The sequence below is a fragment of the Drosophila navojoa genome, chromosome X (genome assembly GCF_054131105.1).
Source record: "Drosophila navojoa isolate 15081-1374.11 chromosome X, UAZ_NAV_1.0, whole genome shotgun sequence".
Taxonomy (NCBI): Eukaryota; Metazoa; Arthropoda; class Insecta; order Diptera; family Drosophilidae; genus Drosophila; species Drosophila navojoa.
The window spans coordinates 16421537-16436005 of record NC_142895.1 but is presented as its reverse complement, the minus strand read 5'-3'; the positions used below and the strand labels follow the sequence as shown (position 1 = coordinate 16436005).

Here is a 14469-nt window from a genome sequence, read left to right as displayed (position 1 = left end):
ATTGGGGCTTCACTAAATCTTAATATATGCATGTATGTATGTAAATCATTGTTCTAAAAAGCGAATACATAGCAGCATAGCTAGCGGCTAAAAATAGTTGTGCAGCAAAGACGAAATGAGCATACACTTGGTTCTGAATACAAAAAAATCGATAAGAACTGAAGTGCTAAGAAGACTTTAGACTTTAGCTAGAAAAATAATAACATAAGCGCAACATATTTATTACTCTTATGATTATATTTTTAAGAAAAAACATTTCATATTATGATTTTTTCTTTTCTATACAATCATTTTTCTAAACAAATGCTTATCGATAGCTATCGATATCGCGATATGTCTTTTGTGTTTTTGGGTAAGCGTGGCAGCATCCCTGGTTCGATACGTGTATCGATATCAGTCTAGCGCTGTCAATTATTTACCTATATATATATATTTTGTCTCCCCAAAAATTATAAATTTAAACGCCCAAGAGAAAAACAATTGTACACAATATTGCAAAGTGTGCGAACGCGTGAAAAAAACGCCCGCAAATGTTCGCCAAGCATTGTTGAGCCGCAATAAACGCAGTGGAACGCCAAAAAAAAAAAACTACAAATGAAGGAGGCGGAGAGCTGCTGCGGCTCCATTGACAACCCAACCCAAAAAGCATAAGCGAGAGGAGTACATACATGTAAAAAGTAAAAAAAAAGTAGAAAGAAAGAAAGAACAAAAAAAGGGAAAACTACACGAAAATTTGGCGAGTGCGTGCAGCGAAAAAGAGTGTAGACCATATATATTAAATAAATATATACAAAAATATAAAGTAATATAATTGGTTGAATCGAATTGAAGTTCAGCCACAATGGATACAGAGAGACCAAATAGCCAAGAGACAAAAGTCATTTATCACATTGACGATGAGAGCACACCGTATCTGGTCAAAATCCCGATACCATCTGCTCAGGTCACGCTCAAAGACTTCAAAATGGTGCTCAACAAACAGAACAACAATTACAAATATTTCTTCAAGTCAATGGACGCTGATTTCGGTGTGGTCAAAGAGGAAATTGCGGACGATGCCACAATACTGCCTTGCTTCAACGGACGCGTCGTCTCCTGGCTGGTCTCGGCCGATGGCACCAATCAATCGGACAATTGTTCCGAGCTGCCGCCCAGCGAATGCGAGATGCGTGTGCGTAATCACTTGGCGCTCCAGCAGCAGCAGCAGCAACAACACCAGCAACAGCAGCAGCAGCAACAACAGCAGCAACACCAACAGCAGCAACAGCTACAGCAGCAACAGCAACAACAACAACAACATAAGCTCGGACCATTGCAAATGCTGCAGCCGCCGCCACTCACATATCAATCGGCCTCGGTGCTATCGAGCGATCTGGACTCCACCAGTCTCTTTGGCACCGAGTCGGAACTGACATTGGATCGCGATATGACCGACTATAGCAGCGTGCAGCGGCTGCAGGTGCGCAAGAAGCCGCAACGTCGCAAAAAGCGGGCGCCCAGCATGTCCCGGACTTCGTCGTACAGCTCCATCACGGACTCGACCATGTCGCTGAACATCATCACCGTTTCGATTAATATGGAGGCGGTTAACTTTCTGGGCATATCCATTGTGGGACAATCGAATCGCGGCGGCGACGGCGGCATCTATGTGGGCAGCATCATGAAGGGCGGCGCCGTAGCGCTGGATGGCCGGATTGAGCCCGGGGACATGATTCTGCAGGTGAACGATGTGAACTTTGAGAATATGACCAACGATGAGGCGGTACGTGTGTTGCGCGAGGTGGTCCAGAAGCCGGGACCCATCAAGCTGGTGGTGGCCAAATGCTGGGATCCAAATCCAAAGGGTTACTTTACCATACCACGAACGGAGCCGGTCCGGCCCATCGATCCGGGCGCCTGGGTGGCTCACACACAGGCGCTAACCTCGCATGACAGTATTATGGCAGATATACCGGAGCCGATCAAAGAGCGGCTCGATCAGAACAATCTCGAGGAGATTGTCAAGGCCATGACGAAGCCGGATAGCGGACTGGAGATACGCGATCGCATGTGGCTAAAGATCACCATACCAAATGCGTTCATTGGCGCCGATGCGGTCAATTGGGTGCTGGAGAACGTTGAGGATGTGCAGGATCGGCGGGAGGCGCGCCGCATTGTGTCCGCAATGCTGCGCAACAATTACATTAAGCACACGGTCAATAAGCTGACCTTCTCCGAGCAGTGCTATTATGTGGTGAATGAGGAGCGCAATCCAAATATGCGTGCCCAGATGCATCCGCTGGCGCATGCGCTGAGCCATGCCGACACGGAGAGCATCACCAGCGACATTGGGCCGTTGCCAAATCCGCCGATCTATATGCCATACTCGGCCACGTACAATCCAAGTCACGGCTATCAGCCGATACAGTACGGCATCGCCGAGCGTCACATCTCGTCCGGTTCGAGCAGCTCCGATGTGCTCACCAGCAAGGATATATCTGCATCGCAAAGCGACATCACCTCTGTCATACATCAGACCAATCAGCTGACCATCGCTGCCCATGGCTCCAACAAATCGTCGGGCTCATCGAATCGCGGTGGCGGAGGAGGCGGTGGTGGTGGCGGTGGCAATACCAACGATCAGGACGTATCCGTATTTAATTACGTATTGTAGAAATTTTTTGCAATGAAATTGTGTGTTTATTATTAATTAATTAATTAATATAATTATTCTTTTTATACATATACGAGTATACAACAAACAAACAATATAATATGTATATTTATAAGTCATGCTGATAATGATGATGGAGATGAAGATGAAGATGGAGATGATGAAGATGAGATGCAGCTGGATGATACAATGGATACAGTGTCAACTAGAAATTAGTTCGAATTGCGTTTGCTGTGGCTGCTCACGCGGCCCACAGGCAAAATGCGAGAGAACATCGCATGTTGGATGAATGTAAGCCAGTTAAATGAGTATAAGAATGAGATGATAATTTTGAATAAAGTTCTAAGAATTTAGTAATCAAAAAGCAAAAGCAAACAAAAAAATAAAAAAATATAACAAATAATCTTGATATTTTTATTTGCATGCTCTGAGGGAATAGCAAAGTTATTTCTCTTAAAGCAGTTTATTAACTGTAAAATTTTGAGAAATGCAGTAAATTATATGGTGTTGAGGTCGTTAAGTTTATGTGGGCTAAATGTATTATATGTATACTAAGCATGTTTTATTTATAGCATGGCTGGTTTTCATTCAGATGACATTTTAGATTTTCATATAATTTGATTAATTGTAGCAAAAGAAAGCATTGATATTGGATCAACACAATAATAGCTATTTTAATTCAAATGAAGCGCCAAATTGGCAACCTTCCAACACTGTGTATGCACTGCTATCGATATCGATAATTATAAGTATCGTGTTAATGTAAATTTAGTCCAAACTAAATATGGCTGCAGAAGTGGAAACTTCGGCCGCCGCTGATAAAACATCAGCAAATGCTGAAGAATTGGAGAACTATTATCTAATGCTCGAAGCGGGCAATATACCAGAGCTGCAATGGCAATTCCCTGGACGTCGCCCGCCTTCGCCGGACGCCAATGCCGGCAGCAACAATAAGGAATTGGAAACCGCGGCCGAGACTGTGGAACAAGAGTAAGTCAACAGTGTGCGAAAGAAATGGAGGGAGAGAGATTCCATGTCTAATTATTTATTTACTATCAATTGCAGACCACAGAAGGCAAACGATTTTGATTTCAGCGACGATGTTGCGCCCACTCAAATGCGTGTACGCAGCCAGACTTCGACGCCAAAGTCCGCCAAAAAGAAGACGGCCAACTTTGCCGGCGTTATGGAGACGCTAAAGAAGAAGAAGACTGAGGGCTCCTAGCATACAATAACGCTGCTACTTAGACGATAAGAGAATATGTATGCAGATATGTATGTAAATACAGTGGAATCCAATGCCAAAGACGCTCAAGGTGCCGTTATACACGAAAGTCGTTCTGAGAATCGGAATTTTCGCAGAATTGTCAGAATAACGGACGCTATAGGCGGTGTCAATATGGCCGAATTCAACTGTATTACATACATACATATTTATGTATACAGTCAACTAAATGAAGTCATGCTATATTATTTACTATAGATTAGATTAGATAGATATAGATATACTATTATTATTTAGTATAGATCAGATTAGATAGATATAGATTTTATAGATATTAGATATAGATTAAGTACTTTGTTTAAATAGATGAAGAATTACATGTACATATATCTTCATCAAGCCAGTCTATAATGCAATGTGACTTAGTTATAAGTATTCATGTTTCATTCATGAAATAATCCTGTTTCATTCATTCCAATATTATGTATATATCTATCTCGCTCTCTTTCATTTTTATGTAATGTAGGAGATTAAGACGTAAACATTTGAATAACTAAGAAACGGAAGTAAGCTTATTTCAGTCTAATAAGTGTTATTGATTTTTTTTTTCAATTTAGAATTATTTTAGTTTATTTCTAAATAAATAATATATATAACTTTGAATACATATATTAAATAAAGCCAGCTAAGCTAAACTGTTCGTATTTTTCGTGATAATAATAATGCTCTATTTATATGTGGGCACATGTTATATAGCTATCTCGCTTTATCTTCCTTTCCTTTCATATTGCTGCATTCACTCTTCCATGAGACCCTTAACTTGGCTCTCTCTGTCTCTCCCTCTCTTTCTCACATTTTCAAAATAAAACGTTTAGTTTTAATTTACTTCATCAATTCATTTTTATTGGTTTCAAATGGCATATATATATATACATCTTGAGTATATATATATATATAAAGTATGTTTGACTCTCGTTGTCAATAGTTTTATTGTTTATTTTTATACATAATATACATAACATATACATTAACTATATGTGCACAGATATTTGTTGAGTAAATGTTACATAAAATACGTTTTCATGTATTGGCTTGATTAGATTTAAACATATATGTATAAGTGGACTTCGAATACCACTTTTGTACATTTTTAATTATATATTTTCTTTATATATATATATATCAAGCTAAGCCAAATGTAACAAATGTTGTCTAAATTTTATAACAAACTAAAATGAGAATCCGATTAGAAGGTAAAATGTGTGAAATAAAAAAGACATCAGGCGATGTATGTGAGTTGATGATGCTAAAGTACAGTATATATCTTTATATATATAATGCTGATGACGTATATTAATATAGCTTAAGTTCAAATGAAACTTTGTTGCTGTAAAGCACGTGCGTCTGACGTTTTAGAAACGTCTATGTGTGTGTGTGAGTGTGTGTATGTGGTTGTTTGTGTGCGTGTGTTTATGTTTGTGTTTAAGTAGTTAAGATAATAAAATAACAACTTAAAATGATAAAAAGAAAACATTAACAATGCAATTTCAATGCTGCTGTCATATCGAACACGCCCTCTTTCAATATCAGATTGGGGCGGACTATCTTATACACATGAACTATGCGCTCATTATGTTATCTGCTCGCCCGTTTCTGCCAATGATTCATGTCATTCGTTCTCCAACGTTATACTTCTGTTGAATTGTTGTTGCTGATGTTGCTGTTGCTGTTGTTGTTGCTGCTGTAGCTGCTGTTGCTGTTGCTGATTGCCCGCTGCGGCTGCAACATTATCACCAGTTTCGCGTGTTATGATTTGTATAATTTGCTGAAATGATGGACGCGATTTGGGCGTCTCATGCCAACAAGGACGCATCAGCTCATTGTAAACGAAATCCGAGCATAGCTCCGGCTTAGGTAGACTGCCAAAAAACCAATCGAGTTAGAACCGAGAGCTTTCGTATATTGAAGCGACTTACCGTTCGCCTGCCCGCAGTCTATTTAGGAACTCTTCCTGCGTCAAATCTTGACCCGGCACCAGATTTGGTATTTCGCCGCGTGAGAACATTTCGAACAGCGTCACACCATAGCTCCACACATCGGAATACGATGAAAATTTGCAGGTTTCGATAGCTTCCGGCGAGTACCTGCAAGTGGAGTGGAACGGAATGAAGTTCAATGAAATTGAATTCAAAATTAATATATTTTCCACTCACCATTTAATTGGTATATCCCGCTGACTGATGCCGTAGTAGTAGCCATCGGCATTGGCGAACTGCGCCAGGCCAAAATCGGAGATTTTCACACATGAACGATCGACTAGAATGTTGCGTGCTGCGAGGTCACGATGTATCAGTCCCTTGCCAGATAAATAGTTCATGCCCTGCAAGTCATTCATGTTGATTAAATTGATTCTACAACGATAAATCAAATTTGTACTCACGTGGGCTATGTCCAGGGCGAAGGTTAGGAGGCGGGCATTGGTGAGGCTGGGCTTGCGTGAGCTCAAATAGACAATGAACGAGCCAAACTCAAAGTACTCCATGATGATGCTCAGCGACTTTTCGGCCCAATATTTGAACTTGACCACATTGGGATGATCGAGCTTGCGCATGATGTCGATTTCGCGCAAAAAATCATTTGTCACCTGCACAGTTTTGAGCTTCTTGATGGCCACCTGCTCCTTGGGTCGATCCTTGTCGTGATATTCGAGTTCGCCCCGGTAAACGGTGCCGTAGTGGCCCTGGCCAATTTTGTGCTTCTCGCGATAGATGACCTTGCAGTCGTACAGCTGTATGACCAGCGGCAAATCGTGCGAATTGGCAAAGAATTCGCTGCTCAGGCCAACGGCTCCGTTGCACAGCGTCAGGCTGTCCGAGTCGGCCGAATGGAGTTGGCCATTGGCCATGCCATAGCCATAGCCATCCGAGTAGTCGACTGAATGGAAATAAAGTAAATGATTTAGTAAAAATGCTCTAGCTTCGAGTTGGATTGAAAGTAAGAGTAAGCATGAGTTTGCCTGTCCTTGTCTTGAGGCCTTGGCATAGATCTTTTGTCTGCGAGAGCTTATATATTGTATCATGTTTATTATGCTAGTTATCCTAGTTATCTTCATTATCTTCTTCTTGAGTTTCTTAAATATCCTAATTGTTGTGTTCTCCTTAGTTACATAACTTCATCTTGATCTGATATGTCCTAATGCACCTCAGCATCTTCTATACCTACATTATCCTTAACTATCTAACAGTCTGATTTGATATGATATAATATATCATTGATTGTATATATACAATCTTCAATTTTCTTAAATATCCCATTTGGTATACTCTGCCTATTCATGCATTCATCTTTCAGCTCTGTTTCTGTGATATCTCCTTTGGCACCTCTTCTATATCCCTTTCCATCCATATACGATTGCTTATAACAATTAATCCTTTCGCACATAGTATATGTACAGCCCTTTACTCTATATACTCTGCCGATTTCAGCCCTATAATAGGCACACATCGTATCGCTTAGTAAACTCCACTTACACGACTCCATCTCTGTGTCAGGCACATCGTAGTTGCGTTGCAAACGATTTTTGACCGTATTCAATCGCGTGAAGATGTCGTGATGACTGAATCGTTTGTCCGGATCATCGCTCCAGCCATCCATAATGGTGTTGTACATTTCAGGGGGACAGAGACGAGGATCCAGTGGCGCCAATATGCCACCGTCAATGGATCGATGGCGTATAAGATCACGCTGCTTCAGCTGCTCCAGCGCCAGCTGGCCACGCGAGAATATCTCATAGATGGTGGTCGCAAATGCCCACAGCTGTGTGCTCGAATCCTGCTTGGCGGCCTCCAAGTTGTTGTAGTACTTGATCGGTATCCAAGGTGAGCTACAATAGAACGGATGCAATAATACTCAAATAAGTTTCGGCTGTGACTATTCGGATGGTTCGACTGGCTGCTCACTCGGATTGTTTGTATGGGCGCGGATAGCCTGGATCGCTGATTTTGGCATCGAGTACATACTTCTCGGAGTTGTATTTGGTAACATACAGATTGGCGCAGCGTATGTAGCTGTGTATTATCTTATTGTCCTCCAGATAGTGCATGCCGCGCACCAGACCGTGCATCACATCCAGCAGACAGTACATGCTAATGTTCGGATTCATTTGCAGAAACTTATTCAGCGGTCCGTATTTCGAGTACTCCATGACCATGGTATATGGCACCGACAGCGTTAGGCCGTACAGTTTGATGAATTGTGGCGACTGGATCAGGCTCCAGGTTTGCGCCAGCTGCATGAATTCGACAAAGTTCGCATCGTACTTCAACATCTTCATGGTTACGGGCACATCCTTGAACGAGCCCTGCTGTATCCAGTCGCCGCGCATCGTGAACATCTTGTCATCGTCGCTGTGATTAATCGAGTCTGTGGCAGGTCGAATGAAATGAGCAAACAAGAAATCATAGATCAATGATCTTAGCTCTTACCTCTGTACCATTGTAGGTCAGTTTTTGGATTGAATATCTGCGGATTACGTCGTTGTAATTCCGCTTCACTCAATTCCGCTTCAGTCTTTTTGGTTTTCAAATTTTTTGGCAGGCAGAGCAGCAACAACGGCGGCTTATCATATTTCGATGCCGGTATCCGTATACGATCCGGACTATCGGTGTGTATGCATTGCGCCAGCTCTGATAGCTGATCGAAGTAGTGCTCGTTGCTCTTGTAGGCCAGCTTCCATTGCTTGTCCTTGCGTATTATCTTGAACGTTTCCGTTTGGCAGCGTTCGTGATCGCTGTTTTTCGCCACGCTGCAAAATGTACGTAAATGGCATTTAGTCTAGGACCAGTAAGATCACTATAAGGGGCATGTCCGACTAGAAGATACCCTGAGTTAAGTAATTTAGTAAAATTATAGCAAATATAGCTAGAATTAATATTGCATCAAGTAAACATAAAACCAATTGCAAAATTTGCAGCCTCTACGAAATAAGATTGAATAACTAACTGTATTACCATAAGGGTTTCTATCGATAACATTAGATTCGAATCGGGAGTGATCGATTTATGTATACAAACTAGATCTACACTTGCTATAAAGTTGGCTATAAAATAAATATCGTCTCTAGTTCTTATAGATCCTGAGAGCGGTGGACGGAATCAGCTCGTCTTGCTAATACAGACTACATATGCTATATGGGCTCTACCACACCCCTTTTTGCCTGTTATATGCCCTTTATCAAAGCCATTGAACCCTGGTGGTTCGCGGTATAAATATCTTTTCTATATATATATATCAACATGTGTGTGTGTGGCTTACATTCTCGTATTGATATCAATATAATATGTGTTATATTCGCGATCGCATTGCCGCACTATATAACTGCCGCACTTGTCCCCGTTCTCGTGCAGTTTCATAAACGAATAGCCGCCGCCGATGGGCCCATGGCAATACAAACGATCCAGTTCCTCGAGCGAGGGTGTCTTATACGATGGACACAAGTCCTGCATCCATTTGACAGTCAATCTGAAATCGTATTAGTGTTAGTTATAGGCTTAGCTTAACTTGCTGAAGCTTCGTCTAGTTGCCTTATGTAAATGCCCAAATATGATATGAACGACTTCATTTCATGCTCCGTCTCGAAACGCATGTGATATCCCTTGGGAAAGCCAACGATTTCCAGGCGCACCAGCTGTTCGCTCTCCTTGTACAGCGAGAAAATGTCCTCGACAACGGCAACGAGACTCCACTGCAATTAGTTTAGAGAGGGAGACATTTGAAGAGGGGGTCAAAATAATATGGGCCGAGGTTAAAGCAAAACGAATGCCATAAACTGAATGTGTACGAGTGTAAAGGATCATTTGGATAAAGAGATTGCTGAGAGATAACTATAGATAATAATGCTGATGATAGTTCTATTATATATTTTGAACATTTCCAAGGGTGTTCATAATACTGATAGATTTATGGATGATCTATATATAATATAGATAATATATGTCTAATAGATGATATTGATTTGAGTTTGACGAAGTAAGGGGAAAATATCTTAGCTAACATATGAACAAGGCCTTTAATTTATAGAGCTATTGATATAAAAATAGAAGAAATGCTATTCAAAGTCATTCCAATGTCAGATAAATTAAAATCTTCAAGCTTCAATTGATCTATATATATAAAAATATATATCTGATTACGACAAAGTCTTTAAGCTGATATGTAAACAAAGCTCTTCTTATAAATGGAATATATGAGTTTATATATATATATGTATATGTATACATTGGAGTCAAATCTATATCTATATGCATCAGCATAAGGAAGCGAGTGGAGCATTGCTCGGCACAGAAAGAATCAACAATTTGCAGCCTCTGTTTGGATTAAAATAAAGAGAGAGTATTGTTTGGTTATGGACGGCCGATTGCGGTGATTCTCTGATTAAATCATTCAAAACATTTGCATGACTTTATCGCTTGAATTTCCTTGGAAATGTCCAAATGTCGAACGGCCAACGATTACCCACCTTCAGCGTGGCCTCGGATGTGACGCGCGCCACCTTGAGGCCCGGCTCCGGCGAGTCATGATGCCAGAGTCTCACGTACACGGGTATCGAGTTGGGCAGCTGCTGATGGGACGATCTATGGCGACTCGGCTGAAACAGATGGTGACGGCCGCGCAAGGTGTGCGTGTCGCTGCCGCTGTCGTTGCTGCGCTGATTGGACCCCGGCCCGGCTCCGGTACTTGTGGCCGAGAGCGTCGTATTGGAGCCGGTCATTAGCGTTGTTGTCGATGTGTGCGTTGAGCTGCCGTTGTCGTGCGTCGGCGGCTCCGTTGTCGATTCGTTGGGAAAATACTCGACCGTCGCCTTAAACTGTTCGGTCAGATAGGTGGGCGCCAGATGGCAAATTTGATGGACATAATGCCACTTGAGGCTGTCCACATTCGGCGGATCGCTGCTCAGCCGACGGAACGTGCTGCGGATTTTGGAGCGCACAAAGATGCGATGCGCACGCCACAGGCTGCGCGGTAAATAGCTTTTGTATGCCTTCTCCACATCCTGGGCGATTAGCTGCTGCTCCTCCTTGTCGATCAGCATGTCCATGACGGCCAGGCCCATCACCTTGTCCTTGTGCTCCGGATAGCGGATCTCGTTGATCTCCTCGTGCAGCATATCGTAGCGCATCTGATGGTACAGATACTTATGGCAGTGCACATCAATGACCGGCAGTTGTCGGTCCAGTTCTGGGACACGGAAACGCATGCGAAAACAGTAGCGCACATTGCAGTTGAGCAGCTCGCCCGGCAGCTGCCACTTGTGCTTCACTTTGTCGGCGGGCGTTGGATCATTGTTATTGTTGTTGCTGTGCTCACGGATGCCGAACAGCAGCACTGCCGTGGGCAATATATCCATGTGGCGGCACATTGTGGTGCATATTTCCTCGCAGTGGAGCGTCGGCGAGAATTTCTCGTAGCTGCCCTTGCGATAGTTGTAGACGTGGATGAGGCCATCGTTCTCGATGTTTTGGCTTGAGCTGCCGCTCTGTAGGGATGCGGTTGCCAGGCTGGCACTGTCCGCTAGCGAGGTGCGCCCGCTGCTGCTGTCGTCCATTGTTGCACCAATAACAACAGCAACAACAACAACAACAACAACAACGGAAAACTCTTCGACCTCCTCCCACCCGCCAACGCCTGCAACTCACAGACGCTAGCTACAATCACCGTTTGGCTACGAATATGGTCGATTATATTGGGGCTTTGTACGGGTGCCACAGACACAGCCAATGCCACAGCCACAGTCACCAAAACCAAAACAAAACAAAAACAAATTCAATCGAATATATTTCTTTTTTCTTCGTTTTTTTTTGCCTATTTTTGGCTCAGCTGGTGTTTGCGTCGGTTCTTCATTAATATGCCGTTTAATTGCTTTAATTTTCACTCACTAACATGCACTTTTTTCTAATATTTAACTATCTACGTTGCGCAAAAAATGTAAATATAGCTGATGAAAAAAAAAAAAAATATGCACTATTAGCATTGATTGTTTTTGTCTAGTTATTTTCTTTGAAGCAGGTATCGATAACTTGTTGCAGACTGTGTTGCATGATTTTCCAACACTCTCGGTATTTACTGTCAAGAGTCTGGCAGCATTGGCAGGCCTGTCAAATCTTTATATAACCTCAAATCTAAAAATTTCAAGTATCGGGCGAGAAGAGAAATAGTTTAATTTGTTGTGTAAATATATATTCACTGAAAACTTGACGTAAAGTTTTAACCATATATACCAGATATGTCCGACTTCGAGAATCTAACCGGCAACGATAAGGAGCTGCAGGAGTTTCTTATGATTGAGAAACAGAAGGCACAGGTCAATGCACAGGTAACTGAATTGATTGCAGGTAACTCAATGATTGCAATGATAATACATATCTAATTATACACTTAGATACATGAGTTCAATGAGATCTGCTGGGAGAAATGCATTGGTAAGCCGAGCACCAAACTGGACCATGCCACAGAGACGTGTCTCAGCAATTGTGTCGACCGATTCATCGACACTTCGCTGCTGATAACACAGCGCTTCGCACAGATGCTGCAGAAGCAGAGCTCTGGCGGCATGTAGGCGACTGACTGACTAGTCACAGTACCGTTGTAGAGTACATTTCGTGTTGCAGCTAACAGCCAACAGCAAAAACCATAACAACAACAACAGAAGCCGCATCAGCATACACTTTTGTGAGCCAAACCTGAGCTGGAATTGCAAACAATTTGTTTTTGTGCTTTACACACACACACACACACATACACACTCGTTACCAACTAAATGATTTTGAAAATTACCTTGTAAGAAGTTTGATGTGCGATTCTCTCTGGACAATGCGGTGCAAAATTTTTATTCTGTCGTTCACCGTTCGTATTGCTAGCGACAAAACTTCCAAATTCTAAAAAACTAAGAGACCCAAAAAAGATGCAAACAAGACAAGAAGAATAATTACATATAAAAAATGTACAAGTTTATTTATTTTTTCTTTGTTGAAAAGTTTAGTGTTTGCTAAGTAAAAAAAAAAAAGAAATAATAAACATTATAACAATGTTAGTTAGTTACTGCTTAATGACTATTATTATACTATGACCCGTGCTGCGCCTCAATCTGTTTCTTTTTCAGCTGGCGATAGAGATCGACCATTTTGTTGCGTTCCCCCTCGAGCATGTTGCGTGTTGCAGCCGGCAGATCTTTGCGTTTGCCCTTCATTTGTAGCTTTGTGGGCGCACTCTGAGCTGGGACTTTCTTTTTGCTGGTAGGAGAACTCTGTGTGGTCGTCGTTGCGCCATTAGCCATCAGCGACCTGAGCAACAGATTTGCTTTGCGTCCTGGTCTGGGCACAGTCTCATCTTTATTTGCCTTGCGGGGCAGAGTCTTCAGTGCAGGTGGCGCATGTACGATTTCACCAAATTTTATTTCATCTCGCTTATATTCCGAAAGAGGAGCAGGCTGTAAATGAATGAAAGGGAAGCCAACAAATAAGCACATATGTAGATTATCTACATGTACAGCTATAGTCATGAAAGTAGTAGTGCAATTGAGCACTAAATGTAGATTCATATGTATATTGTGTATAGCCCACCTCCTTTTTCGCCTCTTCATCAGCTTCCTTGAAGGCTCGCTTAATCAGCTCTTTGCGCGTCTTAGCATCCATGCCATTCTTGACCACTGCATTGTTTTTTCTACGTCCATTTTTCAGATTGTGGCGTTCCTTTCGTTTCTGCTTGAGCAGTTCGTCAATCTCATTCTTGGGTCGCTTCTGTAGCGTTATTTCACCCGTTTTCGGGTTGCGTATAACATTGACACCATATTTCGCCTCGTATTGTGCTTCTCTCACGGATGCATTGGTTATGCGATTCACTCGCCGCAGATATTCCTCATCCGTTTCATTGTCGAACTGTTTGATTTTGCTTGACTTTTGTCCGCCCGCCGTACTATTTACGGTCTTTTTTGTTTTTGTCTCCTTGGGTTTGTCTTCTTTGCCAATATTACCGATTTTCAGTTTTTTACCCGCCTTGGCAGCTTCGACGATTCGTTTGAATTGCGTGAAATTGTGCGACGCCCGCTGTTCGTCATTTTGTGTCGGCGGATTGTTCGTCACGTTGGCCAGCCTGGATGATAGAGAGGATATGCTATAAAGCGAATAAACGATCGTAAGGTACTTACTTTTTCTCTCTTTGTTCGATCTGTTTCAGCGGATCTCGCACTCCGTGATGCTTGCGAACAGGTATTTTGCGTTTTCTCGCCATATCAATAAATGTTTCTTATAATCCAAACAACGATATTGCTCGTGGTCACGTTTATTCAAAATACATGCAACAGCTGATTTTGTATATATATATCGGCGATACATCGATAGAGAGCAATTCTTAGAGCAATTTACTGGTTGCCACAAACTTACTCCATTTATAAATTTTCTAGGTATCTTTTATATAATTTTTGTTGTATTCATTTGTATATATGTTTAATAAATATGAATAAATATATTAATGAATATTAAGAATTAAATTATTTATTATTTATAAAAGTAATCGATTATCGTACAAATCATCGATA

The 14469-nt window shown here is 41.8% G+C and overlaps 5 protein-coding genes and 1 long non-coding RNA gene across 7 annotated transcripts in view; 3 read left to right on the top strand and 3 right to left on the bottom strand.

Moving 5' to 3' along the window:
- LOC149090650 (uncharacterized) overlaps nt 1-14469 on the bottom strand; it is a 169760-nt gene that overhangs the window by 73269 nt on the left and 82022 nt on the right. The window lies entirely within an intron of this gene.
- dsh (Segment polarity protein dishevelled) lies at nt 364-3023 on the top strand. Its single transcript, XM_030389227.2, has one exon. It carries the CDS (start codon nt 842-844, stop codon nt 2651-2653), a length of 1812 nt encoding a protein of 603 aa, XP_030245087.1. The 5' UTR covers nt 364-841; the 3' UTR covers nt 2654-3023.
- On the top strand, nt 3403-4467 carry Pa1 (PTIP binding protein Pa1). Its single transcript, XM_018108579.3, has 2 exons — nt 3403-3643; nt 3719-4467. The coding sequence occupies exons 1-2, from the start codon at nt 3438-3440 to the stop codon at nt 3876-3878; spliced, it is 366 nt and encodes a 121-aa protein (XP_017964068.1). The 5' UTR covers nt 3403-3437; the 3' UTR covers nt 3879-4467.
- hop (tyrosine-protein kinase hopscotch) lies at nt 4860-11933 on the bottom strand. Its single transcript, XM_018108555.3, has 10 exons — nt 10396-11933; nt 9461-9621; nt 9192-9398; nt 8363-8682; nt 7838-8300; nt 7409-7761; nt 6319-6812; nt 6092-6258; nt 5855-6022; nt 4860-5797 (listed from the first exon to the last, which is right to left on the bottom strand). The coding sequence occupies exons 1-10, from the start codon at nt 11479-11481 to the stop codon at nt 5548-5550; spliced, it is 3669 nt and encodes a 1222-aa protein (XP_017964044.1). The 5' UTR covers nt 11482-11933; the 3' UTR covers nt 4860-5547.
- On the top strand, nt 11974-12982 carry Tim8 (translocase of inner membrane 8). 2 transcript variants are annotated; one of them, XM_089263117.1, is made up of 3 exons: nt 11974-12104; nt 12158-12249; nt 12316-12982. In XM_089263117.1, exons 2-3 carry the CDS (start codon nt 12160-12162, stop codon nt 12490-12492), a joined length of 267 nt encoding a protein of 88 aa, XP_089119243.1. In that variant the 5' UTR covers nt 11974-12104; nt 12158-12159; the 3' UTR covers nt 12493-12982. The 2 variants fall into 2 exon arrangements, with proteins under 2 accessions (XP_089119243.1, XP_017964070.1); XM_018108581.3 differs by having other exon boundaries at nt 11996-12249.
- On the bottom strand, nt 12766-14302 carry LOC108656471 (uncharacterized). Its single transcript, XM_018108571.3, has 3 exons — nt 14080-14302; nt 13496-14024; nt 12766-13362 (listed from the first exon to the last, which is right to left on the bottom strand). Exons 1-3 carry the CDS (start codon nt 14160-14162, stop codon nt 12997-12999), a joined length of 978 nt encoding a protein of 325 aa, XP_017964060.1. The 5' UTR covers nt 14163-14302; the 3' UTR covers nt 12766-12996.